Source organism: Petaurus breviceps, unplaced genomic scaffold, assembly GCF_028583685.1.
Source record: "Petaurus breviceps papuanus isolate PSGF00001 unplaced genomic scaffold, PetGlider_PUasm1.0 80, whole genome shotgun sequence".
Classification (NCBI taxonomy): Eukaryota; Metazoa; Chordata; class Mammalia; order Diprotodontia; family Petauridae; genus Petaurus; species Petaurus breviceps.
The window spans coordinates 19,349,045-19,376,794 of NW_027186540.1; the positions used below are offsets into that span (position 1 = coordinate 19,349,045).

The 27,750-nt window shown below is 35.2% G+C and overlaps 1 protein-coding gene across 1 annotated transcript in view; it reads left to right on the forward strand.

Moving 5' to 3' along the window:
• Window positions 1-27,750, forward strand: part of LOC138176033 (membrane-associated guanylate kinase, WW and PDZ domain-containing protein 2-like) — a 1,726,709-nt gene that overhangs the window by 1,132,797 nt on the left and 566,162 nt on the right. The window contains exon 6 of the mRNA XM_069106765.1: window positions 10,117-10,196. Within this exon, the coding sequence (XP_068962866.1) occupies window positions 10,117-10,196 (80 nt within the window). The remainder of the gene's footprint in view (window positions 1-10,116; window positions 10,197-27,750) is intronic.

Consider the following 27,750-nt stretch of genomic DNA (forward strand, 5'->3'; position numbering starts at 1 on the left):
ATTGAAGTGCCTTCAAGGCTGAATTTTGTTCTATCACATCAGATGGATATTGAAATCAATAAACAACACCTCAGTACCTATTTTGTACACTACTCTTATAACTCAGGTGTGTGATCATAAAGGTATGAACTATTGCAAAAATATCCTTAGGTAGGTTTTCATCAAATATACCTGTCTTGTTGCATAGCTTATTCTCTTAAGAATATTATAGAAATGACAAATGGAGTATTTAGGCCAATATTGCTGAGGTCTTCTCAGGTATTATCAGTGTGATATACTGAGCAAAGCACCAGAGTTGGAGTCAGGGATACCTGAATTTGAATCCTGCCATTGGCACCTACTAACTGTTTATGCTTAGACAAGTCATTTGACCTTTCTGTGACTTAGTTTCTTCATCTGTAAAATGAGAGTGATAATAGCATACACTTCATGGGTGATTGTTGAGATCAAATAAGATATTTATGTATGCATGTTTGCAAGTATGTATATACACATTATATGTGTGTACATATATATCTCTCTGTGTGTATATATACATATATAGAGAGAGCTTTTCAAAACTTAAAGCAATATATAAATGTCATATATTTAATGGATAGATAGTCTTTGATCTTTATTGTTCTTTGGAAAGCCATGTCCCTTTCCCTTTAAGTTGAGATATCCTGGAAAAGGCTTTTTGAAAAGCCTTTTAAAATTCTGTCACTTCTAGCATAATTTTTTTTCCTTGTATGCTCATTGGTCTGGCTCAGTTTTTCTTCTCCACTACAAGGACTCTCATTGCTATTTCCTCCCAAAGTATAAACAGGTCATAAATTGATAAAGTTCAGATGTGGCAGCTCTGTGATTGCTATCTTTGAAAACAGATTATCATAAAACTCTAGTAGAACTATTCCATCATGGGCTTACTGTTCTCTTCTGGGTTTAACTGTAGATATTCACAGAATTATCTGACTTAGCTTCATCTTATGGCCAGTGGTCTGTAGGCTAATTTTCTCCTTAGTTTGTTTTCATTGTTTGGTGAACTAAAAACTGCTCATTTGGGAGCTAGGAATAGACTTGAAAGATCATTTAAACTCACATGTTTTAATTTTAATTTTTTATTTTTCTCAATTATATGTAAAAACAGTTTTAACCTTTGTTTTTTTTTTATAATTTGGAGTTCCAGTTTCTCTCTCACCTCCCCTGTCATTGAGAAGGCAAGTCATTTGATAAACCTTATACATCTGCAGGCATGCAAAACGCATTCCACTATTGGTCATATTGTAAAAGAAAACCTAGACCAAAAAATAAAAATAAAGAAAGTTTAAAAAATAGTATGCTTCCATCTGCATTCAGATTTCAGCAGATCTTTCTCTGGAGGTGGATGGCATTTTTCATTAGAGGTACCTAAAAATTGTCTTAGGTCATTGTGTTGTTGAGGATAGCAAAGTCATTTACAATTGGTTATTATATAGTATTGCTGTTACTGTGGAGTATTCTCCTGGTTCTGCTCACTCCATTTTGCATCCATTCATGTAAGTCTTCTCCAGGTTTTTCTGAAATCATCCTGTTCATCATTTCTTACAGCACAATAGCATTCTATCACAATCATATACCACAACTTGTCCTTCCATTCCTCAATTGATGGGCATCCCTTCCATTTCCAATTTTTGCCACCACAAAAAGAGCTACTAAAAATATTTTTGAACATATAGGTTCATTTCCTATTTTATGTCTTTGGACTAATGGCACAGTAGTGATATGGCATTGGTTGGTCAAATGGTTTTCAGAGTTTTATTGCCCTTTGGGCTTAGTTCCAAATTGTTCTCCAGAATGTTTGCATTAGTACACAACCCCACCAAGAGTCCATTATTGTCCCAATTATACCACATATCCTCCAACATTTGTCGTTCTTTTTTCTATCATGTTAGCCAATCTTATAGGTGTCTCACACCTTTTTTTTTTCAAAGAGGAGAATATAGATATGTGAAAAGGCTGATTCAAAGCATTCACAGAGTTTATAAGTGACAAGACCCAGTGTTAATTTCAAGTCTGATGACATACTGCCCCTCATTTTGTTTATATTCTCTGTTGGCATGGTGTGGAGTTGGCATTTTTCTCCACTTGTTAAGGAAAGGATAAGCTTCAGCATCTGAGGTGAGATGAGTCTAATGATATCAATAATATCTACCTCAGAGGATGTGTTAGGAGCATCAGTCGGTCCATCACTTCTCCTTTACTGAAGAATGTACTACAGAGCCAGGCATTGTGCTAAGTACTTGGAAACAAAAAAAAAAACAAACAAAAACAAAAATTTGATAGTCTCTGCTTTCAAGGAGCTAACAATCTCCTGGGGAAAACAGAATTCAAACTAAGTACAAACAGGATAGGTACAGGAGAAATTGGAAGTTATCAGCAGAGGGAAGATACTGGCATTAAGATGAATAGGTAAATAATTTCTGCAATAGATATGACTTTTGCTAACATTTGAAGGCATCTAGGGAGGCCCAGAAGGTGAAGATTAGGATGGAAAACCTTCCAGGCTTGGGAAACAAGCAGTAAAGAATCCTGGAGTTGGCAGGCAGATGACTTATTCTAGGAACAGCAAGAAGCCTGGTTTAACTTAGTCATGTTTGCCTTAGTTTCCTCATCTGTAGAATGAGCTGGAGAAGGAAATAGCAAACCACTGAAGCATCTTTTCCAGGAAAACCCCAAATAAGGTCATGAAGAGTCTACCATAACTATACTGACTGAACAACAATAAAAAAATGTAGGGTGAGAGGAAGAGAAAGACTGGGAAGGATAACTGAGGTTTAAGAAGACTGGAAAACTAGGAAGGTGATGGATAATTAAAGATTATATATATATATATAATATAAAATATATATTTATATCACATATATGTATAAGATTATTAATAGTTAAATAGAGGATTTTATATTTGATTCTGGAGGTAAAAGTAGGGAGCCACTGAAGTTTTTTGAATAGGATAATGAGATGGTCAAACAAGATAATGTACATGCTTTAAAAACTGTTACATGTCATGTGAATGTCAGCTGTTGGTAGAAGTGATAATGGGGGAAGAAGCATAATACAAGGGGCTGATGGTTGACCTTGGAGTTAGGAAAACACATGCTTGAGTCTTGCCTCTGACTCATACTGTCCTTGTGACTGTGGACAAATCACTTAATTTTCAGTTTAATAGGCAATTCTCTATGACAGGAAATTGCCAAAGAATTACATATACATCTATGGGTGGGGTTTACATACTAAGAGGTCTTCATACTGTCGAATTTTAAAATATGCATATATGTATAGCATACAGCATACATACACATATTAGTAATAGCAGTAACAAGTATTGATTGAAAATATTTGAGTAAACAAATTGTGTACAATTTTACAGAAAGCTTCATTACTGACAATTGATTGATTGCATGTATTTGAATTCATAATTGTTCTCTCTTCAGGTAGTTGTGAAAACTGAAAGGGACAAAAAGGTATTGTTTGAATGTTATTATCTCATGTGGCTAAGAAGAACATGTGTTCTTGTATGTATAAAATAACTACCCAAGTGTTTTAATGCCCGTATCTTAAGGTCTAATCAATAGCAACCACTTTATGATCATTAAAATAAAGGCAGAAAAAAAATTCTTTTTTTACTATTTGTCTCTAAGCTCCAAATTATCATTTTGATACAAACACTTAAACCTTTTGAGAAAATATTTCAATTAATGCTGCAATAGAGTCTGAAAGGACTTGTGTATCCCACGTGCAAATGATAATGTTTTATCTAATATAAGGTTTTTGAGGTCAATCTTATTTCAGTCTATTCTTGTAGGGTTTTTAGCATGGAAGAAATTTAATTTACCTATAGTATCAGAGAATTAAATGATTAAAACAAATGTTTTCAGACATTTTTCATATAACTTATGAATTATCTCTCTTCATAAGACTAGTCTTATTTTCCAAGTAAAACCAAATTACAAAAGACCATATCTATCTGTCTTGATACATAAATACACACACACATACACATACATATATTCTCCTTCCCAGTTTATCTACACATGTTCTGAGGATGATTAGGTTTAGCTGAGATCTAATGACTTTCTCTGCATCTTTGTTTTTCTCTGCCTTTCTCTCTTTCTCTCCTCCCTCTCCCCCCTTTTCTCCATATATATTACATATATAAAATATACAAACAGATAAACACATAAACATATTTATGCATATGTATACATGCATAAATATTATGTTTAATCAGTGACTAATACAATTAATTTTATATCTTAGTACATCATAACGAATGTTTGTAAAAGTAATGAATGAACACTCTCATTAACAAAACTGCAATGGATTAAATAGTTTACAAGTATTCCTGCAATAATGGAAACAGTGTATTGTTTTGTGTTCCATTAAAAGGAATGTAGAAGAGGAAAAGAAAGGAAGTTTATGCCTGAAAATACATGTGATTTGCAAAGTCTTCATATTAAACAAAGTATTTTACCAATTTTAATAAAGTATTTTTATAGCTTGAAAATAATTTAAACCTTGATCCTAGTTTATCAGGATAAAATAATTATTTAAAGTGATTTTAGCTCCATGTATTTTTTCATGCCCTCTTTACACTAATACAAAATAAGTTCATATTGAATTGAATTATGAATGTGAGAACACATATAACTTTACATATGCATGAATTTAATTTAGTATTTAAATGTAAAATTATAATTATCAATTAATTGGTAAATTTTATATGGTTTCATGTTTTAAAAATTTATTGATGTAAATACTATTGTCTAAACAGCAAACATAATTGGTACCACGTAGAATATTTTGCAAAAAATATGACCAAGTAAAAGGAGGGAAAGACCTGAAATTCTGATTTTAAAACTTAAATTACTAAGGAAAAGTGAGTATACCTGGTCACCAACACAAGTATTTTGGACCTTTTCCTGTATACCTTCTAGACTGCCATCAGACCCACCTTGTAGCAAAGAAAAATAGTTAAGCAAAAGCAACTATGAAAGTGACTAACTTTGACAATATATAAAGTAGTCTACACCTGCTGTCATCCACCTTTCTACCAAGGAAAGGGAAATGTATTCATCATTTTCTTTCTGATTCTGAAATTGTTCATTACAATTAAGCAGGTATCTTCAAGTGTTGATTTCTCTTACATTTTGTAGTCACTCTGAATATTATTTTTCTTGTCCTGCTTTATTAGACATCAGTACATATGAGTCTCCCCATACCAGAAGGTCTTCATACTGATGTATTTTACAAGATAAATTGGATATTTTTATTTTACAGGATAAATTCCCCTTGTTAGTTCTTTCAAGGTTCCTTATATTCACCTTTTTTCTTTTCTTATGGCATAGTGTATTCCACTGAACTTATATATGACAATTGGTTCAGACATTCAGTATTCAGTGGGTACCTACTTTGTTACAAATAGTTCATTACATTTTTTTTACCATGACTGCTATGACGATTTTGGTATATATTGAACTTTCTCTTGTTGACCTCATTGCAGTGTTTGCTGAGGACTGTGATTACTGGGCCAAAACTTATATACATGTCTGTGACTTTTCTTTAATAATTCCAAAATTCTTTAACCAATTTTTTTAATGTTTAGAACAATCTATAGCTCTTCTATCTATATATTAGTTTCCCTGTCTTCCCCCTAGGACCTCCAATATTAACTTTTTTTCCATCTTTACCAGTTTACTATGTATGAAGTTTCAATCTTATTCTTATTCCCCTTATTCGTGATTTCAAGATTTTCTTATTATTTCATTGTTGACAGTTTGAATTTCTTCCTTTGAAAGTTCTTCATGTCCTTTGATCATATATCCACTGAGGATCTAGTGCTCTTTCTACTGGACCATATTCTCTCCCCTGAAACTATCCTCTATATAATTTTCATTTGAAAAGGAACTCGTGTGCTTTATTATGATATCATTGGTGCTAATTGTATTCCAAAATTCTTGGAAAGTATTCTTCCATTTCCCACCTGGAATAAGAAAATAGCTGCTTTGTATATTCAGACTATAGAAATTGTGTTTGTATTGCTGCTTCAGGAGCTGAAATTGGAATACAAGATTATAACCTTAGCCTCTTATTTTCCTGTCACTTATAAACATCCCACGCAACTTGGTTAGTTGTGGAAAATTTATGTCATGCATCTGGGGCTATATACAAGCAATGCAAATGGAAGAAATCTGTCCCTTCCTGAAAGGAGGGAGGACAATATGCTCTAACCAAATTGATCAAACTCTATGAATGTTCCCTGCCTACATTTTAATATAGTCCTTCTTAAACTGAGTTGTTGGATTTCTAAAAGGTGGTGCTGGTGGTGGTTGTTTTCAAAGAAGATAAAGACAAACTAATTCTACTGTATCCCAACCACATTATAAATATCTCCTTTGTAATGTTTCTTGCAGGAACATGCAAATTACAAGGCTGGTGAGAACCACAATTGAGAAATGGTCTTCTATGACTTCTATGTAAGAATTGCTTATGACAGTTACTATAGGTGGTAAATTTCCCCTTTCAGAAATGGTTCAGAAGATCATCTAAAGAAGCTGTGCTAATCTTTCAAACTGTATTAAACTGACAGATTTCTAATTATAGCTCCTCCCAAAAAGCCACTAAAATTAATTGTCTCCTACAAACCTGTAAAAGCTAGAAATGTGTACTTCTGTAGTAAAGTGTCCAATATTTTAGCACAATGAAGGTGCCACACACAAAAAAAAAAACTGTTAATTTAACACCCTGTGGAGGGTCAGTAATAGTCTGTTAATACTGAATTTGCATTTACATTCATCTGAGATGCTTAGAAGGTACTCTCTAGTGAAGTGAAGGGAAGAATGAAGGAAGAAACTAGTTTAGGTGAGAAAAAAAAATTGGCCTCCCTCTTGTTAAGTGCTTCTGGCTTAAATGGATCTCTAGACTGAAATTTTAATTTGTATATACTATACAAAAAGTACTTTGTTTCTAATTGTTGTGCCCAGAATAATGAAGTAGATGAGAAAATAAAGCCATTTCATTATTTATGTTAGGGACAAACAAGGAAGTTGGGGTTGAACTGGTGTTTTAAACATGTGTCTTGTCTTTTTTTTCTTCAGCATCAAAAGCTTTGTAGACATAAGCAAGATTGGACAGACAGGTCGGATTGGAATGCAAGAGTCTCTCTTATAGCTGTCCTTTTAAAGCTAGATGGATAAATAAATACTGATTACAATATATTGTAAGATAGTTGAGGACAAAGACTGTTTCATTTTTGTTCTTTACCTTCCTTGTTTTCCCAGCACTTAGCATAGTATCCAGAACATAGGGGGCAATAAATCTTTATTGATTGACTGATTGACTTTATATCCCTGGTGCCTGGCAAAGTGCTTCACACACACACACACTCACACACTCACACACTCATACACACACACAAACACACACGTGCTTAATTAATACTTTTTTGGTTTGTTGGCTAGGGGAAGCATTCTAAGAAACTTTCTTCTACATTGCTATTTAAAGCGATTCAGTCTTCCAAAAAAGTTGTGAGAAGCAATCAATTTCTGATTTCTGTAAGGTGAAGGAAAAAGTTTAAAATATAACTCCTGTCACTGCATGTACAGGATAAGAAATAAGGAGGGCTTCTCCAGCAGCAGTGAATAATATATCCTTCAGCTAAAGAACTTGAGTATTCCCTTCTGTTTTGCTCTGCAAACCCCATTAAGATATCATCCTGTGAAATATAGTAGGTACTTAATAATTATTTGTTGACTTGATTTGACCAGTCTGTGGAGGCAGGAAGTAGACCATACTTTCTGCTAAATGATGAAACTGAGCCCCAGAAAATAGAAGGGATGTGGCCACAGCCACATAACTAAGTGGTAATTAGTGAATGACTGCAAAGGTCACATGGAGTTTGCTTCTGTTCTCCTTTAGCTTTGGAATCAAGGAGGGTCGATGCAAAGTTAGATTTGGTGTCCTCTACAATAGGAGAGGGGGATTTAGAGATAATGGAAGCCCCCAAACATCTTCCCCACTGGCTTACCATGCCGCTACCTTCCCCTCATTTCAGCTTTGAAATTTTCCTCATTAAGATAAGAATCATAACTTTTAGAAGAAGACCATTTAAAATGTCCATTTCCTGGTAGGACTTCATGTCTCATAATGGATCAAAGGATTTAGAAAATTATTGAATCTTAAAGGTACAAAGAACCACAGGGGCCCTCTAGTCTAGCTTCTGCCTGAACAGCAACCCCTTCTGCAACATCTCTGGCAAGCAGTCATCCAATCTCTGTTTGAATAATCCCATAAAGGAGAACTTCCTATCTCTATTTGGGGTGATAAAGGACCTTAGACATCATCTAATATAAAGTCATTATTTTATATATCATGAAAGAAGAACTCGAAGCGATGAAATGACATTCTCAAGGTCACCTTTAAGTACCAGAGCCAGGATTCAAACCCAGACTATCTGACTCTCACTCTAGTGCATGACCTCATATTTGAGCAACGGGTATGATACCAGAAGGGAAGATTCCAAAGGGAAAAAATGTGATTTCCAGTCCTGAATAGTGACTAGTTTACTTCACAGTTTTTTGGGGGGATGCCTTTTTTTGAAGGGGGGAGGGCAGAGCAATCGGGGTTAAGTGACTTGCCCAAGGTCACACGACTAGTAAGTGTTAAGTGTCTGGGGTCAAATTTGAACTCAGGTCCTCCTAACTCCAGGACTGGTGCTCTATTCACTACGCCACCTAGCCACCCCTATTTCACAGTTTTTGCAGGAGGATTGAGAACTTTCTGCCTTACCAACTACCATCAGCTTTTAGGTGTGGTGGGTCTTTCTTCTACCCCCACCAGCTAGACACAAGGATTGACAAACTGTGGTATAAAAACCATTCTAACTCCATAGGCCATACAAAAATCATGTAACAGGTGATATTTGACCTTCAGGCTTTAGTTTGCCAGCCCCTTAGTTAAAATATGGGTCTATAATTTTTTCTTCATGAACTTGTATTGATTTCTTTGAAGTCTGTGTTGGAGATTGAGAAAGCCATAGGGAGCAACCAAGTAAGAATGCACCTAGACCTGTTGGTGGTCCTAGAGTATCTAAAATTAGTAGAGACCTTGGAGGGCATGTAATACAGACCCCTTATTTTGTAGATAAGAAAACTGAGGTCCAGAGAAAGTATGGGACTTGCCCAAGTTTGCAAGTCACAAATACTACATTCTCTGCTTGTGCAGTCAAAGGGATAAAAGTCATCATAAAACTAAGAACAGGTAACAAAGTGACAAAGCTTTGAAATTTCATGGGTGTTTGGCTTATGTTTTATCTTTGAATGATAATGTATAGTTTCTTTCAGAAATGGTCTATAAGAAGTGAAGATTTTAAAAATTTCAATTAGAAGCTCTAGGCATTTTTGTCAACATTTTTTTAATTGGCAAACTACTTTCCTGAAGGCAGCTTCTGTAAATTTAGAGGATATTGCATTGTTAATTCCTGAGTAATTCCTAGGAATAACCAAATAAAAACATTTCTATTCAAATAATATCTCTTACTTATCCCGGTTTTAGAAATATTTAGAAGAAAAATAGCTAAAGGTTGGTTAATGAAATTGCTATTAATCATTATGGGAGAGAAAGCCCAATTCATAAGAACACGCTCTAATTTACATCATTTTTGCTATGCTTTTGCCAGCACTGCTGTTAAAGGGTAAAAAATAAGTATTTATGAAAAGAGCAGGTTTGCGATTAAAATAATTCTTTTGCAAAACTCAGAAAACAGTATCAGAGTATGCAAACTGTGCGCTTCCAACTGGAGAACCCTGTATTTGTAATAAATTCCTTTTGCTCTGGATGAGTTCTGCATTTTCAATGAGGTTAACTTGGCAACATTCTAGTTGATTTTAATAAAAATAGCTGCTTTGAGGACAGGGAGCTGAGGTTGCCAAATTTACAGCTGCCTTGCACAATTACTCTTACACCTCCTTCTGGGCTACTTAGAACCAGTAAGCAAATTAAGTGTATCGATTGCAATTTTTTTGGACTAACCTTTTTTTTTAAAGGAATAAACTTGATTCCTTTCAGTATGTGTCTGTTCAGAGTGATCTCTTTTCTTTTCAGCCATAACACAAAGACAACATCATGGCTGGATCCACGACTTGCGAAAAAGGCTAAACCTCCAGAAGAGTGCAAAGAAAATGGTAGGTTATTAAGTTTTTCTGCTGTTTCCGGAAAGAATTTTTAAATTTTTGTCATTATTAAAAGCACACTCTACCTCAGGAGGGAGATCCTGTAGTTACTGTTGGGAGATAGATAAGAAACTCGGCATTTCAAGGATGCCATGTGGTTGGGCTTTTTCTCTCTGATGATACTGTGCTGAATATCACACCCGGGTGCTCTCTGTTGGTTGTGTTTGACTCCTGGACTGACTTCTCCACCTACCACGAAGGACTTTTGTTTGCAGTATGTCTCTCTGGGGACTCTGATCTTTGAATCGGAATGAGATATGGTGTGTGTGGAGAACCAGCATGTGTTTGGATTATGAATAGGATTTGATTTATTCTTAAAGGTATAGTACTTTACCTACCAGTAGATTAAGAGTCAGCAATAGTAATAACTGTGTCTTTAAAATGTTTACTTGGCAACTTATAAATGAGAAAATACCAGCCAAAAATAATATAAGGCCAGACTTTTGGAATTATAACCCCAAAAAATGATGAGATAGAAATGAAATTGGAAATATTTGAAAGAAATCTTTTTTTCTCAAAAAATATTATACTTTTAGTTACAGAAATAAAATAGACATTACTCTTTTTCATATATCAACTTGATTTCTTACTAAATTAAATGTTTAAATAAAAGTGCATATTTCTGATTAACTCTGCATTATGAATTGGAATCAAAATTCAGAAAAAATATTTTTCTCTGTGTATATTATTGTATTTCCAAAAGTTTATTAGTGTATTGGTATTGCTTTTATTAAAAAAGCAACTGTTTTATGAACCTAAGGATAGTTTTCATCAGTTTTGAGTAATCGATGAATGTAGGCTTTGTTTATTTGATCAGCCAATTCTATTTTGCATAGATAAAAGACTAGCACTGATGATATTTGTAATTATTGAAAATACTGGGTCACTTGTTTGTTATGGGGTCATTTCATACTTAGGGAAATAGCTCTGCTTTAAAGACTTGCAAATTATAAGAAACCTTTTCATTTTAGAAGTAATCCTGACTTTCTGAGAATCTCCATGATTTGTTCTGTGATCCCTCATGTTATGTTCAGTTTGTACATCAGCTAGGACTATTGATGAATGAAAGTGTGGTTATGTATGTATTTGTGTATAAATTCAGATATAGATGCACTTATTTACATAAATTTTTTCCCCTAATGACATGATTTGGCTACTTGACATTATGGAGTATTAAGAGTGCTTAGGCTGCATTTTGGTAATATAATTGGATATGTTGGTATCATTTGTAATGGTGTATAAATTTAAGTTACTATCATATCTAAGAGTTACTTGGATCATGGTGATTATTAGTTTTCCTTATAAGACTAATTAAATTATTTTATGGTCCATTGACAATCAACTCCTCAAACATATTTTATTGACTTTTCTCTTGTCTAAGTTATTTATCTCATAATTCAAAACTCTAGAAGTTAAACTTAAAGAAGATTCTGGGGAAAGATATGAATAGCAAGTATATGTTACACTCCTTAATAGATGGTTCCTAATTTTTCAATGTTTATACTAAGCTTCTCCCTCAGATAGTAGATACCTAATGCCAGCATGCTATATACCATATTACGTAGCTAGAACCCTATAGTTTAGAATGTAAAGTAATTCCATTAATTGTTCCCATCTTCATTATTTTTTACTTTCATTTTCCATAAAGCAAACAACTTTGGATAGTAAAGTATGTGCTTTAGAAAGAAAATGAAGCAAAAGGTCAACTAAAGGTAGCTGGCATCCTAATTAGACATAATTGGAATGAGGCTGAAAAGCTTTGTGGTACAATGGAAAGGTCATTGTGTATCAAAAATGTAGGGTCAGATTATAGATCTGTCATTTCCTAACTAGTCTTTAGGGTTGTGGATTATCTAATAACTCTAGGATAAGAAGAAGTAAGGCTTATCTGGGAATAAAATATAGGAAATTGAGCCTTTTTCCATGCCTAGATTAAATAGATAGATGTATAAGTATAACATTATATACAAGTATCTTGGCAGCTAGGTGGCACAGTGGATAGAGTACCATGCCTGAAGTTAGGAAGACTCAAGAGTTCAAATGTGACCTCAGGCACTTCCTAGATGTGTGACCCTGGGCAAGTCACTTAACCCTGTTTGTCTCAGATCCTCATCTGTAAAATGAACTAGAGAAGGAAATGACAAACCATTCCACTATCTCTGCCAAGAAAACACCAAACAGGGTCATGAACATGACCGAAATGACTGAACAAGAAAAAATTTATATAAGCATACATTGTCACATGTAAGCATATATGTACTTATATAAGAATATATAAAATAGGGGCAGCCAGGTGGCTCAGCGAGTAAGAGCACGGCTCCAATGTCGGGATGACCTGGGGATTGAATCCGGGCTCCGACACTTAGCACCACACCCAGAAATAACTGGCTGTGTAACCTTGAGCAAGTTACTTAACCCCGATTGCTCAAAAAAAAAATTTAAAAAAAGAATATATAAAATATATAGTCAAATTTAATATTTTAGATGGGAAAATATCACAACTGTTGAGTTCTCACATGAACTCTATGTAACAATAAGAAATAACAGAGATCTATAGATCACACTTTTGCAATTATGTAATGCAGGACAGGGAAATATAGTAAAAGAAAAAGGAGGGATCAACTAACTTAATCTATGTATAAACTTGTTGACCTTACAGGGACTGGGGTTGTGGGCACAAATTGTACTAATATAATATGTAATATTCTTGTGGTTACAATGGAGAGGGAAAGAATTAATGGCTCAATGTAACACAATGTCATTACTGCAAAAAACAGACACTATTAAAAAGTATTGACCATGGGTAAATAATCTCATATTTGTATAGAAATAGCCACACACATATAGCTGTGTAAAGACATATACAACCTACTTCCCGAAATGCTAAATTTTAAAAGCACCTGTAGTATTATGTTGTGCCAGTTTGTATCTATACATTTATTTTTTGGTTTGGGGAACCTGTTTATATTCTAGAAAAATGCAACTGACAAAAGTGTTTGGTTTTATGAACATCTTAATGTACATGCCAGTCCCTGACTGTTAACATATTTGTGTAATGGCTCCTTAGGGATATCATGAGAATGCAGAAGTCACCATTTTTCAACACTACTTCACAAGATAGGTCTGATTAGGAAGATAACATTAGGCCTCCATTCTCATGAGAAATTAGTTTTAATTTTGGTTTTGATTTGCTCCATTCTGAGATCTTCCAGCATCAAAACTGTCCCTGGGTCAACCGAACCCACTCTACCCTTCTTTGTAGGGACAGTCCTACAAGTAGCTGGCAGACTAGAAATATTCAAAGGCCCACTCCCTCTTAAAATCCACATAGAGACACACCATTCATCATACTCTATCTGTGAAATAGGTGGCATACATATTGTGAAATTTGACAAAAAATGTCATCATAGTTCTGTTTTCTTGATATTACTTAAATCTTCCATTTTTTCCTTCCAAAATGCATGTTAATGGAGAGGTAGGGCATAATGTGATAACAGATAAGTGGAAATTTGGGTTTTTCAAAGAAGGGTGATTGTCTGCTGAATAGGACATGACTTTTATTGCATACTTAATTGGGTTCTGGTTGTCTCCTAAGTTAATTCTGTGAAACTGACAGTTAAATTAAGGGATAAATAGCTTCCTTTTTGCAATTAAATTTCTCTTTTTAGACAGCATGGGATATTAAGGTAGCTTTAGAGTAAGCCTTTATAAAATGTCTTGGAGAGAGAATCTACTAGAATTTGAACTATGTTGAACTTGCTCTACTAATAACAAAAACTACACTAGAAATTAGTTCTGTGGTTCATGGGCCAGCACTTATTGTTTTTCGTCTTAAAGAGTGGTCATAGTCTAGTTTCTTATTTAATTCTTCTTGCATATTAGCAATCCTAATTTCTCAAGAAGATTAAATATGGCTAAAGTAATTTCAAATTTAAATAGTTTTTTTCTAATCTTTTAAGCTTGGTAAAGTGGTATTTGTGAAGCACCTTGAAATATCCCCATTTGGAAGAGTACAGTAGAAGATGAGTCACAAGTGTTTAGCTATGGAAGTACTCTAAAAGAGTTCACATTCATTTCTATTCAACTGGCTATTTACAAATAAAAGTTAATTTATGATTGTTTTTCAGTTTTCACATGAGTTTTGGCTAATATGGTGTAGCATCAACACAATATTCGAACCACTGACAGTGACTTCGAATATGCTGGCACAATTCTGAATTGCAAAATATAACAGACTCTCCATATAGAAGACAGAAGCAAAACATTTATTCAGACACCAGAGAAACAAATCCCAACATCAAAAAGTCAAATTCATCATAGTAGCAAAGTTAATACACCATAACACAGCAGGGAGGCACACCATCCTTTAGCTTTCCCACAAATACTCACAATTCTAGCTGTCTGCTTGCCTGCTATCCTCTCTCTCCCACTGTGTAACTGCTCTGACTCCCAGCTTCCTGTGGGCTCTGTTCCACCCTTCAGTAAACTCCTCCCACTACTGGCTCCATGTGATTACATTTGACCTATTAGAGGTAGAGAAGATCTTCAAATTCCCATTACCATTACATATGGCATAATAATTTGTGAGTACACTGGTAAAGAGAAAGAAATTCCAGAGTTAAGCAATTCTTGATGGCTACCATATGGATTACTCATATTGTAGTAGTTATTTGTCCATATACTAGATTTTCTACTACTACTTGGCAGGATTCACCCTGATTATTTAAACTCTGGTTCATCTCCTACTTCGAACTGGTGAATATTCAGAGATAGCAAAATAATTTAGAGCCATAGATATTCAAAAAGGTTTAAATATAGATGTCCTCAGTAAATTTTCATATTATTAACTCAAAAGTCATGTATTTATCACTTTTTTACTGTAGACTATTTTGTAATATTTCTGCCTCTTCCTTCAAGATGACTGTCATTCTCTCACTCTCTGGTTGTCTTTCTCTCCTCCCCCCTTTCTTTCTCTCCTTTCTTTTCTCCCTCCTTATCTTTCACTATATATATTTATTTGTTTTCTATTTTAAATTTTCATACTATATTTATATCTTTCTCCTTTTATTTGTGATTTTCTACTAGACATTTGCTTCTCTAAAACTATAAGAGGTCAAGAGGTCATTAGGCTCATTTCTCCATACATAGTGTCAAAACTGTTCCCTAATTCTTTCCTTAAGGCAGTTTTTGGTAGAATTGATCAGCTGTAGACAAAATTTGGAAGAAAAAAGATTAGTAAGAATATTTGAGGTAAAAATATGTTTTTTCAAGAACAGGTTTTTAGTATTCCCCGAGAATTGGGGAGGAGGGAATGAAGGATAAACCATATGGTTGTTCTGAAGTTTCTCCTTTTTTTCTTCATGTTTTTTAAAATAAACTAGTTACTCTTCTTTTATTATTAAATCATATCACACAGTGACACATTTTATGTTTGTAAACTAATAAAGTATTTAAAGCTATACAGTACGTTAAAACATTGGATTTTTTCTCAGTGTTTTTTTTTTTATAGGACTTCCCAGTGGTTTCATAATTTCCATCAATGGTTTAGCTTTAGTTCCATCCAGTCTTTCTGCTGGAGAAATTGCTACACCTGGAGAGTACATGTTAATTTTATAGCCACAGCACTAGAGTTCAGCAAATACTGCCTCTGACACTTATTAGTCATGCGACTTGCCCATGCAAATTGCTTAAGCATTTGGAGTCTTAGTTTACTTACGTATAAAAGAGTCATAATCATACTCGTTTTACAGAATGTGTGTGAAGAAAGTGCCTTGTAAATTGTAAAGCACAACATATATGTGAATTATTTATTACTTACCCTGTTGATGGCATTCACAAAGGGTCTATGCTTTCCAAAGGAGCTCCTGGCTTGGTAACTCCCTCCATCAACTGACAGGAGATAATTCTTAGAAAGTTGCCTAAGGTACATAAACATTAAGGGACTTGCCCCAGGACTCATGGCTAATGGTCTGAGATAGAATTGCTACCTCACAATGCCTTCCTTCAAACCCCCAACGTGTCTACTGTGATTCCTCTTTCCAACATGAATAACTCTGTATTAATGGAATGGTACAATAGGGCTTAAATATCTCTCAACCACATAATACATACAAAGCTCTGTAAAATTAAAAAAACAAACAAAAACTATAATTTGGATATTTCTAATATTAAAAAAATGTAAACTTCTCACAGTGCAAACATCCATAGACCCTCAATCAGCAACTAGATGCTTAAAAGTTGGTATGGCATAGAAGCTAGGAAAAACCACCCAACTCATTTTCTTTTATTAATTTGGTCCTTTCTGATTTCAGTGTCTGTTCTAAGATTTTCTAGTGGAAGCCGAGATTCTATTACACAAAATAATGTTTGCAAACAAGCTGATGACTGTAAAATAAAAACTGCTTTTAGCACTTGGGAAAGAAAAAAAATGAGCTTTTATGACATAATCCAATGGATGATTGATGCCTAACCACTAAGCATCCCAAAGTGCTTGTTACAATATGTGTTAAATGATGCTATTCTTGATGCTGTAGTTAAGGATATGTCAGTGTTACCATTATAAACCCATGTTTTCATGGAATTATATTTTCAATAGCTCATGGTTTTATGTGCTTGTGGGAACTCCTGAAGCTTAAAAATGTTCCTTTATAAGAAAAAAAAGACAAACATTGCTTTTTTGGATCATTTCATAGGACAGAACAGTGCCACTTGATGTTTGGAGACAAAATATATATGAATAGATAAGAAGTTCAAATTGATATAGGGCAGCTGTTTTTCCTAATCGGAGTCTCAGTACTCTTGTGAAATTTGAATTTCGATTTCTTAATGTAATTCTTAACTAGAAAGGAAGACGGTGTCAATATAATATGCTTTCTGAGTTTTGATTCCTCAAACTGCATGATAATATTTCATATTTGTGAAATATTTTTCTCCCAGAAATGTTGACAATCTTCACCTGTTATCTTTTTTTTGCTTTTTTTTTTGGAGGGAAGTTGGGGTTAGGTGACTTGCCCAAGGTCACATGGCTATTTTTTGTGTTAACTGTCTGAGGCCAGATCCAAACCCAGGTCCTTTTGACTCCAGGGCCGGTGCTCTATTCACTGTGCCATCTAGCTGCCCCCACCTGTTTTAAACTTTATTCCATACTTTCTTTGACTCTAATTACTTTTTCCTTTTGAAATTTCCTACATATTTCTGAGTTCTAACATGTACTACTTTTTAAATTTTATTTGTCTTTGCAATAGTTCTACTATCTTTCTCAGAGGTCTGGTTTCTGTGCCACTAGCCAAAGAATACACTCCTTTTCTCACTGTTTCTGCTACTCAGTGGTTTCATAATTTTGGATTAAACACTTTTTACAAAGTTATTCTCTCAGTAAACACTGCAGGGTCATTAATTATTTATTTGTACATTCAACAAATATTGAATTCCTCTATTATGCATTAGCAGTGTGCCAAGCTCAGTAAAGGGCACAAAGACATATCACATATGGTCTCTGACCTCATAGTCCTAGATTTATAGATAGAAAGGGAATTTCAGAGTAAGTTTAGGGTATCCCATTCATGTTACCGGCAAGAGTAGTGTGAAGAGAAAAACCGTGGAGTCAGGAATATGAATATTGAGTCCAGTGAATAGTGTGGATGGAGCAGAGACTTCATGTTGGGAAAGACTAAAAAATAAGATTGGAAAGGTAAATTTGTGTCGGTTTTTGAGTAGTCTTTGATGTTAATTTCTAGGTTTTCATTTTATCTGAAATATGGAACAAAATGTATTTTTGTCCTGAGGAGTCAGCTAAGGGCAATCTCTCCATTGAAAAATACTTACTGGGTGCCTGCCGTGCGCCTGGCACCGTGAAGGATGCGAAAGAAAAGCAGGATTTTACAGAAAATAGGAGTTGGTGACCCTAAATGGCGAGACAGAAGATAAGAAACTTCTCCCGGGCTTCAGGTTGGTAATGCTAGAATGACGAGAGAAAGCATTAAACAACCGGGCAAAGTTGGTAGGAGTTGGTGTCTCTGACCATGGTGATGTTCCAGGAATGTCAGGAATAAAGGCCGTTTGGGGGATGGGGAGATAATAAGTTCAATTTTAAATATGTTACAATTGAAGTAATGTGTGACATCCAAGTTTCAGTTCACAGATTCAACTCTGGAGAGCGGTCAGGGTTAGAAATATCTATTTGAAAGTCATTTACATAACAATGAGAGTTAGGTAGTGCAAATGGATGCATTCTCCAAGGCATGAAGGCATGAAGGAAGGAAGGCAGGAAGGAAGGAAGGAAGGCAGGAAGGAAGGAAGGAAGGAAGGAAGGAAGAAGGAAAGCATCAAACTCATATTGTTCTCCAATCCAATCTATTGTATTTCTTTTTAATGAGACCTGTACTTTCACTGTTGTAGAGAATTCCCAATGAAGAAATTACGTCATCAAGTCATGGGGATTCTCTTGGGTCACTGAGAAGTCAAATGACTTGACCAGTGTCATGTGGCTAATAGATATTAGAAGTAGTAATTGCACCTGTACCTTCCTGCTTCCAAGACCAACTCCCTATCCATTACTTCCTACTATATCCTATTGTAAATACCAGTATATAAATAAATATCCCTTTTCATGTCTCATAATAATAAACTAGAAAGTTTTCTTTTCTCCTTCATACTTTCCAAATTATTTCAAGACTCAGAAACATATTATAATGGAAATTGAAATAATTCTGGCAGTGAATGGAAAACATATTATAATGGAAATGGATATAATTCTGGCAGTGAATGGAAAGTGAATGGCAGGAGACTATATGGTAGTCCCAACTCTGACACAAAAGAACCACATGGCAAGCCTATCATAATTACCCTTCATTTCTAATGTGAAGCTTTTAGTCTGGATGATCGTCAAGGCTAACTCAAGTTCTGGATTTTTCTTTTTTTTTTTAAGTGTTGTTCTTGACTTACCATTGAAGGTTCCACCTAATTTCCCTCCAAATTCACTCTATTATTTATCTTTGGGTATATTGCCAAACTGCTGGTGGTATTTTCTATTTTCTTCACTCTGTTTGTATCCTTGTAATGAGAGGCAGCATTACTTAGAGGGTCAAGATCTAGCCTAAGCCAGGGAGACCTGTGTTCACATTCTAATTCTGATTCAAACTGGCTCTGTGACCCTGAGCACATCACATACCCTCTCATTGCCCTTTGACAAGTCCCCAGAACCGTAAACCATAGAACACCTGTCAATTTGCATTGGCAAAGGCAGTTTCCTCAGCATGGAGCTCCCTATTCCAATGGTCCAACTATGAATAACAAAAATCTTTATATAATAACTTTGGGAATAAGACATGTTGTTGAACTTCTTTTAGTCTGGAAGCTTAAATAAAGTTCCAGGTTCCTTCTTAATGATATAGAAGCCATTAAATACCACAATTGCCATCGAAGAGGTTCCTTGTTCACTACCAAAAATAATAATAGGGGCTATGAGGGCCATTGTAATTTTCTTAAAGTATAAAAATATATGGCAAGTAACTATAGTCCTGAAAGTGCTATCCCACCCTTTTGATTTTTTAAACTCAATTTACCAAAAAGTGTTTTTAATTTCCTGGAACTTTAAAAAAATATATGTATATCATGTCCATTCGATTATTCGGTGTCTAAATACTTTGTCTTTGATTTATATGTCTGATAACTGAATAAGCCATTTTTAAGGGAGGAGGTGGTATTTTCTGATTAGATTATATGTATTTACTTCTCCCTAAGTAGAACCATCTCTATGAACTTTAGCATTCTGTTAGTAGGGAAAGGGCCCTTAAAAATTTCCCTGCTTTTTCTTTGTTCATGATCACTTTGTACTTCCAAAGTCATTGGAAAATGATGAACATTTGTCTTTATCATCATGAAATTAAATACATAGGATTATGAAAGAAACAAACTTATTAAAATGCATTATTTTTTTTAAAATTAAGTGAATTCACAGATCCCGATAAACCCTGTCTTTGAGCTTGTCTATCAGTGTGTATATAATGTATAGCACATAAGGCAAGTTGAACCCAAAGCAGTAAAACAATAGTAGGATGTGAGTGGTTTGTACTTCCCTTGGGACATTCCAAAACTCCCACATTTATCCCAAAAACAAGCACCTAAATCTTTGTGCTGAAATTCCACTGTTGTTTATATGGCTATGAATCCTGTGAGTCAGTAAAGTCTCAGAATAATTAAAAGTGAATGTCAATGAAAAACAATGTTAGTGCAATAGAAAGGCACTTGGTGAGGGAGAGAAGTGTCCAATATGTAATCAATAGAAACTTCAAAGAACTGGAATGGAGAATATGATCTAAGAAATATGTGATTTGTCTTTTAATATGTGCTTCTCATATGGAAAGAAAAACTATAACCAGAGCACAACTCAAATAGTCCTACTCATGATATCAAGAGAAAATGAGGAAGGCCCCCCATGAGCTAGACTGAGCCCTTATGCTGAGCAGGTGGGAGACCAGGGACAAGAGTTGTATAGGACAGGCAAACAGATGGTTTACAACATGTGTCACTGAAGAGAATGTCCATGTCAATGAGATCGTTTTAAGGTTAGGAAATTGGAAGCTATTGAAGGTCTTCAATAGGGGTCAAATATGACATACAGGGTGACTTGGAAAAGGGGAAATTCTCCCCTTCTTCTAAATGTTTAATTGTAGCTACCTTGACTAACAGTCCTCCATTACTCTTCCGTTTAGAGCTTGGTACTTAAGGCTTATATAATATAATGTGTGTTTTCTTTCTTTACCAAAACAGAAAGTAGGTCTTCTCTTCACATCCTAGGGTACATTGCAGAATAGAGTGGGTGCCCATGAAATAAATGTTGTTGATTGACTGACTCACTACTCTTGGACTGAGCTGCTTCTAAACATAGGCTAGCCTCTTCTACTGAAAAGTAGCTACATGGTGTGAAACTGCAAAGGAGATACCAAATTCTTTTCTCCATGTGACCTCATTTAACATTTCCACATATAGTTAACAGCAGCCCTATTTTGAGAGTTGAGTTGACTTTTTAAAAATTTACTTTCCCATTAGTTTTAGAGGCACTGTGGGATGTAGTGCAAATAGATTGGGAGTCAGAAAATGTGAGTCCAATCCCAGTTGTTCTGTTCTATCACTTGTGAGCTTGGGTAAGATACAATTTCTGTAGATCTTAGTTGTCATATCTAAGGAGATGGACCAGAGAACTTGTTTTACTCTCTTTCATCCCTGAATCTTATTCTGTCCCCAATGTGGAAAGAAGTATCACTATGTTTTTACACCTTCCCTACTGTACTCTTGTGCTAGTTGTTACTGTCCAGGCATTCAAATCATGTCCAACTCTTTGTGACCTCATTTGGGGTTTTCTTAGCAAAGACATTGGGGTGGTTTGCCATTTCCTTTTCCAGCTCATTTCATGGACAAGGAAACCAAGGCAAACAGGATTATGTGACTTGCCAGGGTCACACAGCTAATACCTGTCAGAGACTAGATTTGAACTCAACAATCTTCCTTACTCCTGACCTGGCACTCTATCCACAGAACTATGTAGCTTCCCATGTCCTTTTGCGCAGATGACAATAAATTTCTGTCATGGAAAGCATAATAAATTTTGTCAGTTTGTTGTGGAGATGCAGTTTTCCTGAATCAATGAGAAGAATTATTGTTGGTGATTTTCATTTCCAAAGAACTTTAATGCATACTCATTTTTATTTTTACAACTCAGTAATATAGGATACAAGTAATTTTATCTCATTTTAACAGTGGGAAACACTGAGATAGACAAAGCTTAAATATCTTGCCCCACATAACATAACCTTAGCTAATAGCAATCAAGACATGAACTCCCCCCTACACACTCTCAGTCTGAGCTTCATTGCATTAGACTGTGCTCTCTTTCCTTCCCAAGTGTCCACTGATTTGTTAGAAAACTGAAACTGATTTGCAGTGAATCTTTCCTTCCAGTAGCTGCTTCTGCTGCTACCACAAGTAGGAACAAAAACAAAAACATCAGCATATGTTTATGGGTGATGCACTTTCCATTATTGTGCATCTTGAGAATTCATGCTCAGTACATTAGCCAGTCACGATGCTTGAATTCTCTCTCTCCATTCCATTGAGTTTATAACATGCCATTAAGTGGAATGGTATTGCCTTTACCATACTCTAGTATCAGCCAGTGCACATGGTACCTGCCATTCTTAGAAATACAGTGCTCCCTTAAGGATGGGGGAATTTGCCTGAAACTTATTAAATGCTTAGGCTGTTTCAAAGTGTAGGTGCAGTTGTTCCGAGAAATTCTTCTGGATTAAAAGCCTGTTCATTTACCTCTTTTTTGCTGCCTTGGGACACATAGATTATGGCTCTTTAGTTCTTATTAACATTATAGTCTGCTGCATTGTCTTGAATATTCCTGATGACTGAAGAATTCATCTGATTGATTTGAAGATGTTATCTTCTAGGTCAAAAAATTTTGTAATACCATATATTTAGGTCTGGTAACCTCAAAAATAGGCAGTTAGGTAGCACAGGGAATAGAATGCTAAGCCTGAAGTCATGAAGATTCATCTTCATAAGTTCAGATATGGCCTCAGACTCCCACTAGCTCTGTGATCCTGGGCAAGTCACTTAACCCTGTTTGCCTCAGCTTCCTCATCTGTAAAATGAACTGGGATTCAAATGGAAAACCACCTCAGTATCCTTGCCAATAAAACCCCAGAGTCACAAAGAGTTAGACATGGCTGTAATGATTCAACAACACCCTGGAAAATATATTTGCTTTGGAGTGAAAGGATCTGATTTTGAATCCTAGCTCTGCCATTTACTACCTTTGAAAATAGTCGGGTCACTGATCTAGAGCTAGAAGAGATCTAAAAGGCAATGTAGTCCAACCACTTCCTTTTGTAAATGAGGAAACAGCCCAGGGAGTTTAAAGGAATTGTCCAAGATCACATAGGTAATAAGAATGAGAGGTGAGATTTGGATTCAGGTCTTCTGTCTCCAAAGCCTATACCCTTTCAATTGTATCCGTTCTTGGGATTTATCTGTCTTTGGCCCCAGATATTTTTTAGCCATAAAATAAAGTTCTACTACACAACCTCTCAGGATGCCTCCTGGTTCAAATCTAATATCCTATATACAATATATGTATACAAGCCTATCTATCCAATGGTACTATAAAGGAAACGTGGATACATTTTGTAAAGAAGTAGATATTTTGAGGATAATCTAAAGTACTTTGGAAAAATGAATTTGACTGGAAAATCTATAAATTATAAACATAAGAATTTATACAGTGTTAGGGCAAAAGTGCCAACTCACCTTAAGGAATCATTCTCATTGGGTTTTGCCCAGAGAGTAGGGGAAGATCCAATAGTAATGCTCTCCCAGGGGTATACCAGCACACTTGTTCTGAGCCTGTGCTCATCTATGAATAGTACTCTCAAAATCGTAATCATTTATCTTAAGTGATAAAGAAATGCTCTTCTTGCCTCACTTAGGAGGCATTTTAACCTCTACCAAGAACTTGTGGCATATGTGCATATAAAGGAGATTTTCGGTTTAACATTTATCAATAATAATGCATATATAGCCCATCACTTGGTTCCTTCTTGTTGTTGTTATCAAGTTATTTTAGTCATGACTGACTCTTCATGACCCCACTTGGAGTTCTCTTGGTAAAGATACTGGAGTAATTTGCCACTTTCTTCTCCAGCTCATTTTATAGATGAGAAACTGCAGCAAACAGGGTTAAGAGACTTGCACAGGGTAATGGAGCTTGTAAGTGTCTGAGGTCAGATTTGAAGTCAGGAAGATGGTTCTTCCTTGACTTTGGACCTGGCACCCTATCCACTGCACTACCTACCTGCCCTAACCTGGTACCAGAATATGTTTTTAAGATAATTTTAAAATCCTCTTAGAGATGTCTAATTATAAATCAAAATCCAAGAGTAAATGCCTAAACCCTGTTCTTTTTTCTTTAACATCTTCCATACTAATCCTTGACTTTTAAGTGTTAGCTAAGCATGCCTAGGAGCAGCTAATCAATAAAAGCATGCCTAAGGGCAGCTAGGTGACAGAGTGGATAGAGTGCTGAGCCAGAAGTCAGAAAAGACTTCAAATCTGGCCTCAGAAACTTACAAGCTATGTAACCCTGGGCAAATCATACAACCCTGTTTGCCTCACTTTCCTCACCTGTAAAATGAGCTGGAGAAGGAAATGGCAAACGACTCCAGTATCTGTGCCAAGAAAACCCCAAATGGGGTCACAAGGATTTGTATGTGACTGAACAACAACAAAAAACATGCCTAAGTATTTTCTTAGCAAAGGAAACTTTTGGGAATAAATTCTCATTACACCATTAACCTCCGCCCTCCACTACGCTGTTGTGAACGCCTTCTCATCTCTCTTCCTTCTCACCTCTTCAATTGATTTTTTTTTTCAAAAGAAGACAAACATAACATGTTTCATTCACAAAGGAGCATCATAAAGTATCCAAAATGTAATTCTGTGATGTAATTAAGTTGCACATATTTTCCTTTGGATCCAAAAGGATTGGTTCTCTGAATTGTTTTGGGGAACAGAGATAAAAAGCAAAAGTAGTCTTTGCCCATTAGGATGATATTTCCGGGGAACACAATCTTTTTAAACATTTTCTTTTGGTCTGCCATTAAAAACTGCATAACCTTTCAGGGTATAAGAAATTTGAATACATTTTAACTCTCAAAAGAGTTATTCACAGATCATTTATATCAGACCTTTCTCAAAAAAAGAAAATGCTGTTGGCTCTTTTACTGAGGATTCCTCAATTCTTCCTTTTCTTCTTAGATAATGTCCCCTTCTATGACCATACGCAAAGGATTATCCAGAAAATGGACCTCAGAGATCTGTGCACATACATTTGGAACTCATTCCAATTTCATGGAGTCAGAGCTCTACAATAAAACAGAATTTATTGAAAGATGTGAACTTGATGACTTTGTTTCAGTTTACCATTGTTTCCAGATAATAGGTTAATTCAGCCCTGAAATAGATTTCAGAAGTTATTAGACCCACAGAAAGTCTATTTCTATCCTAAACCTTGCACTGATTCCACCCTACCATTTACAAATACCAACCCTCCACCTACTACTTATCCCTACTTCCTTCTCTTGTTCCTAGCATCATAAATTCAGACAACTACCTCTGGCCACTTCCTTTCTCTTGCTCCCCAAAGCACACCTTCTTTTTTTTTTCCTTCACGTCCACATTTCTGATTCATAGTAATGTTGTCCTAGTTTCTATTAGGTCTTTGGCATGTGGGTCATTGTTTATTTCCAGGGTTGAGCTAAGTGATGCTATTTAAGTTTCCTTTTTCAGAAACCGCAGAGTTGCCAGACAGGACATAGTTCAAGTGAATGACCTGGTAGATCTAATTCCATGTTGCTTTAAGCAAAAGTTATGAAATGAAGAAATCACTAAGTAAAATAAAATCATCTCAGAAAACTATAACTTACAATTGGGTCAATGTGGAGATTATTAAGTGAAGGATTTAGTGAGATTTGGGTTGAAACTCTAGTTTTAGAGGAGAAGGAAAAATATGTAAAAATTCCTAGGAAAATAAAAAGGTTTAATTAATCTTGTTAATCACACAGGATCATTTCTGTGGTCTCAAATATACAAATATAAGGCTTTGGAAATAGCCATAGAAAGATTATGTCTCAGCAGGAAAATTTTAGTGTCTCTTAAATTGTGAACTTTCCAGTAGATTGGAATTACTTTCTAATTTGTAAATCCTAAATTTAGATATTCTTCTTTTGTCTTATTTCTCTTTATTCTCTCCTTCTGTCAACTTCAGCTATATATCTGACGTTTTCCAAAGCCCAGTAAAGGACAAAATTCCCCACCTGATCCTCCAGAAAGAAGTCTAATTCTTCTACCTTTGCTTACTCTTCTGGACTACAGGGTTTTTTTTTTTTGCCATTTTAATTTAAAATATAAGGGTTAGATTAATAGGAGTTATTACCTTGGGGATTTATGACTGATTCTCTCTAAAATATTTCATATGATTTATAATAGTTAACAATGGCTCGAGAAAACATATAGTTGTTATGTGTTAGAGTTAATTGACTTGTTCTAGTATTGACTGTGCAAGTAATTTAAGACAGGGTTACAGAGTTTCAACGTTGAATAAATTTGACCTCAGGTGGTCTTCGGCTGAGTATATTTTTTAAACCTCATATGTTAGGATTTATCTGTAGAAATCTTTAATGTTTTTCTTTTTATTCAAGACTGACTTCAGTCTTAGATAATGTTCACAGGATGCCAAGAACACAAGTGGAAAAGTGAAGAATTCATTGAAACATACAGTGGTATGTTATTTCACTTTATATCACAGATGGAATATTAGGTGTGGGAGAGGCCTGAAGGATCATCTAGCTCAAGCCTTTCCTTTTGCAGATGAAGAAATTGAGGTATAAAGAGGTTAAATATATTCCTGAAGTTACATGACTTCTTTATAGCAGAAAAGGGACTAAAAAAACAGGTTTCCTAATCACTCCCTGTCTAGTGCTTTTTCTACTGTACTATGCCTGTAACTATAATCACTTTGACTAATCTTTGATTGGATTTTTATCAATATATCAGTTTCTTCCCTGCTTAGTAAGAATTGAATATTAATGTAGTACATAGGGTTGAGAATCTACTTACATTATGCTGAACTTAGCTGAGGGCCATTTTGTTAATAGGCCAGACACTGCCATTATTCAACTCAGGAGAATACAGTGAGTCATTTCTTTCCTTCTTCCTTCTTCTCCTTCCTTCCTCCCTCCTTTATGCCTTCCTTTCTCTTTCCCTTGCTTTCTCCCTCCTTTCCTCCCAGGTTGCCTCCCTCCTTCCATCACTCCTTTCTTTTCTTCCGTACTTTTTATCAAGATGATTACATATTGGATACATAGAATTTTTTTAAATTTATTTTTAATAGGTAATTTTTATAAATCAGGGGGATACCCATCAATTGGGGAATGGCTAAACAAGTTGTGGTATATGAATGTAATGGTATACTATTGTGCTATAAGAAATGAGGAGCAGATGGTCTTCATATAATCTGGAGAGACTTATATATACTGATGCTGAGTGAGGAGAGAAGAACCAGGAAAACTTTGTATACAATTAAGGAATACATCATATCTGTGACTACTAACTTTGATAGACTGGGCTCCTCTCAGCAATGCAAGATTATAAGACCACTCCAAAAGACTCATGATAGAAAGGATATCTACATGAAGAGAAAACAACTACAGAGTTTGAATGCAGAGTGAAGCAAACTACTTGCTCTCTCTTTTTGTTTAGTTTTGTTTTGTTCCTTCTTTCTTGTTGTTCACTTCTTTGGTTATAATTCTTCTTTACAACCTGACTAATGCTTAATGCGGCAGTATTTGTAGAGCTTCTATTGGATTACATGCCACCATGGGGCAGGAGGAGGAGAGGGAAGGGGAGAAAATTTGGAACTCAAGGGATTGTGGAACTGAATGTT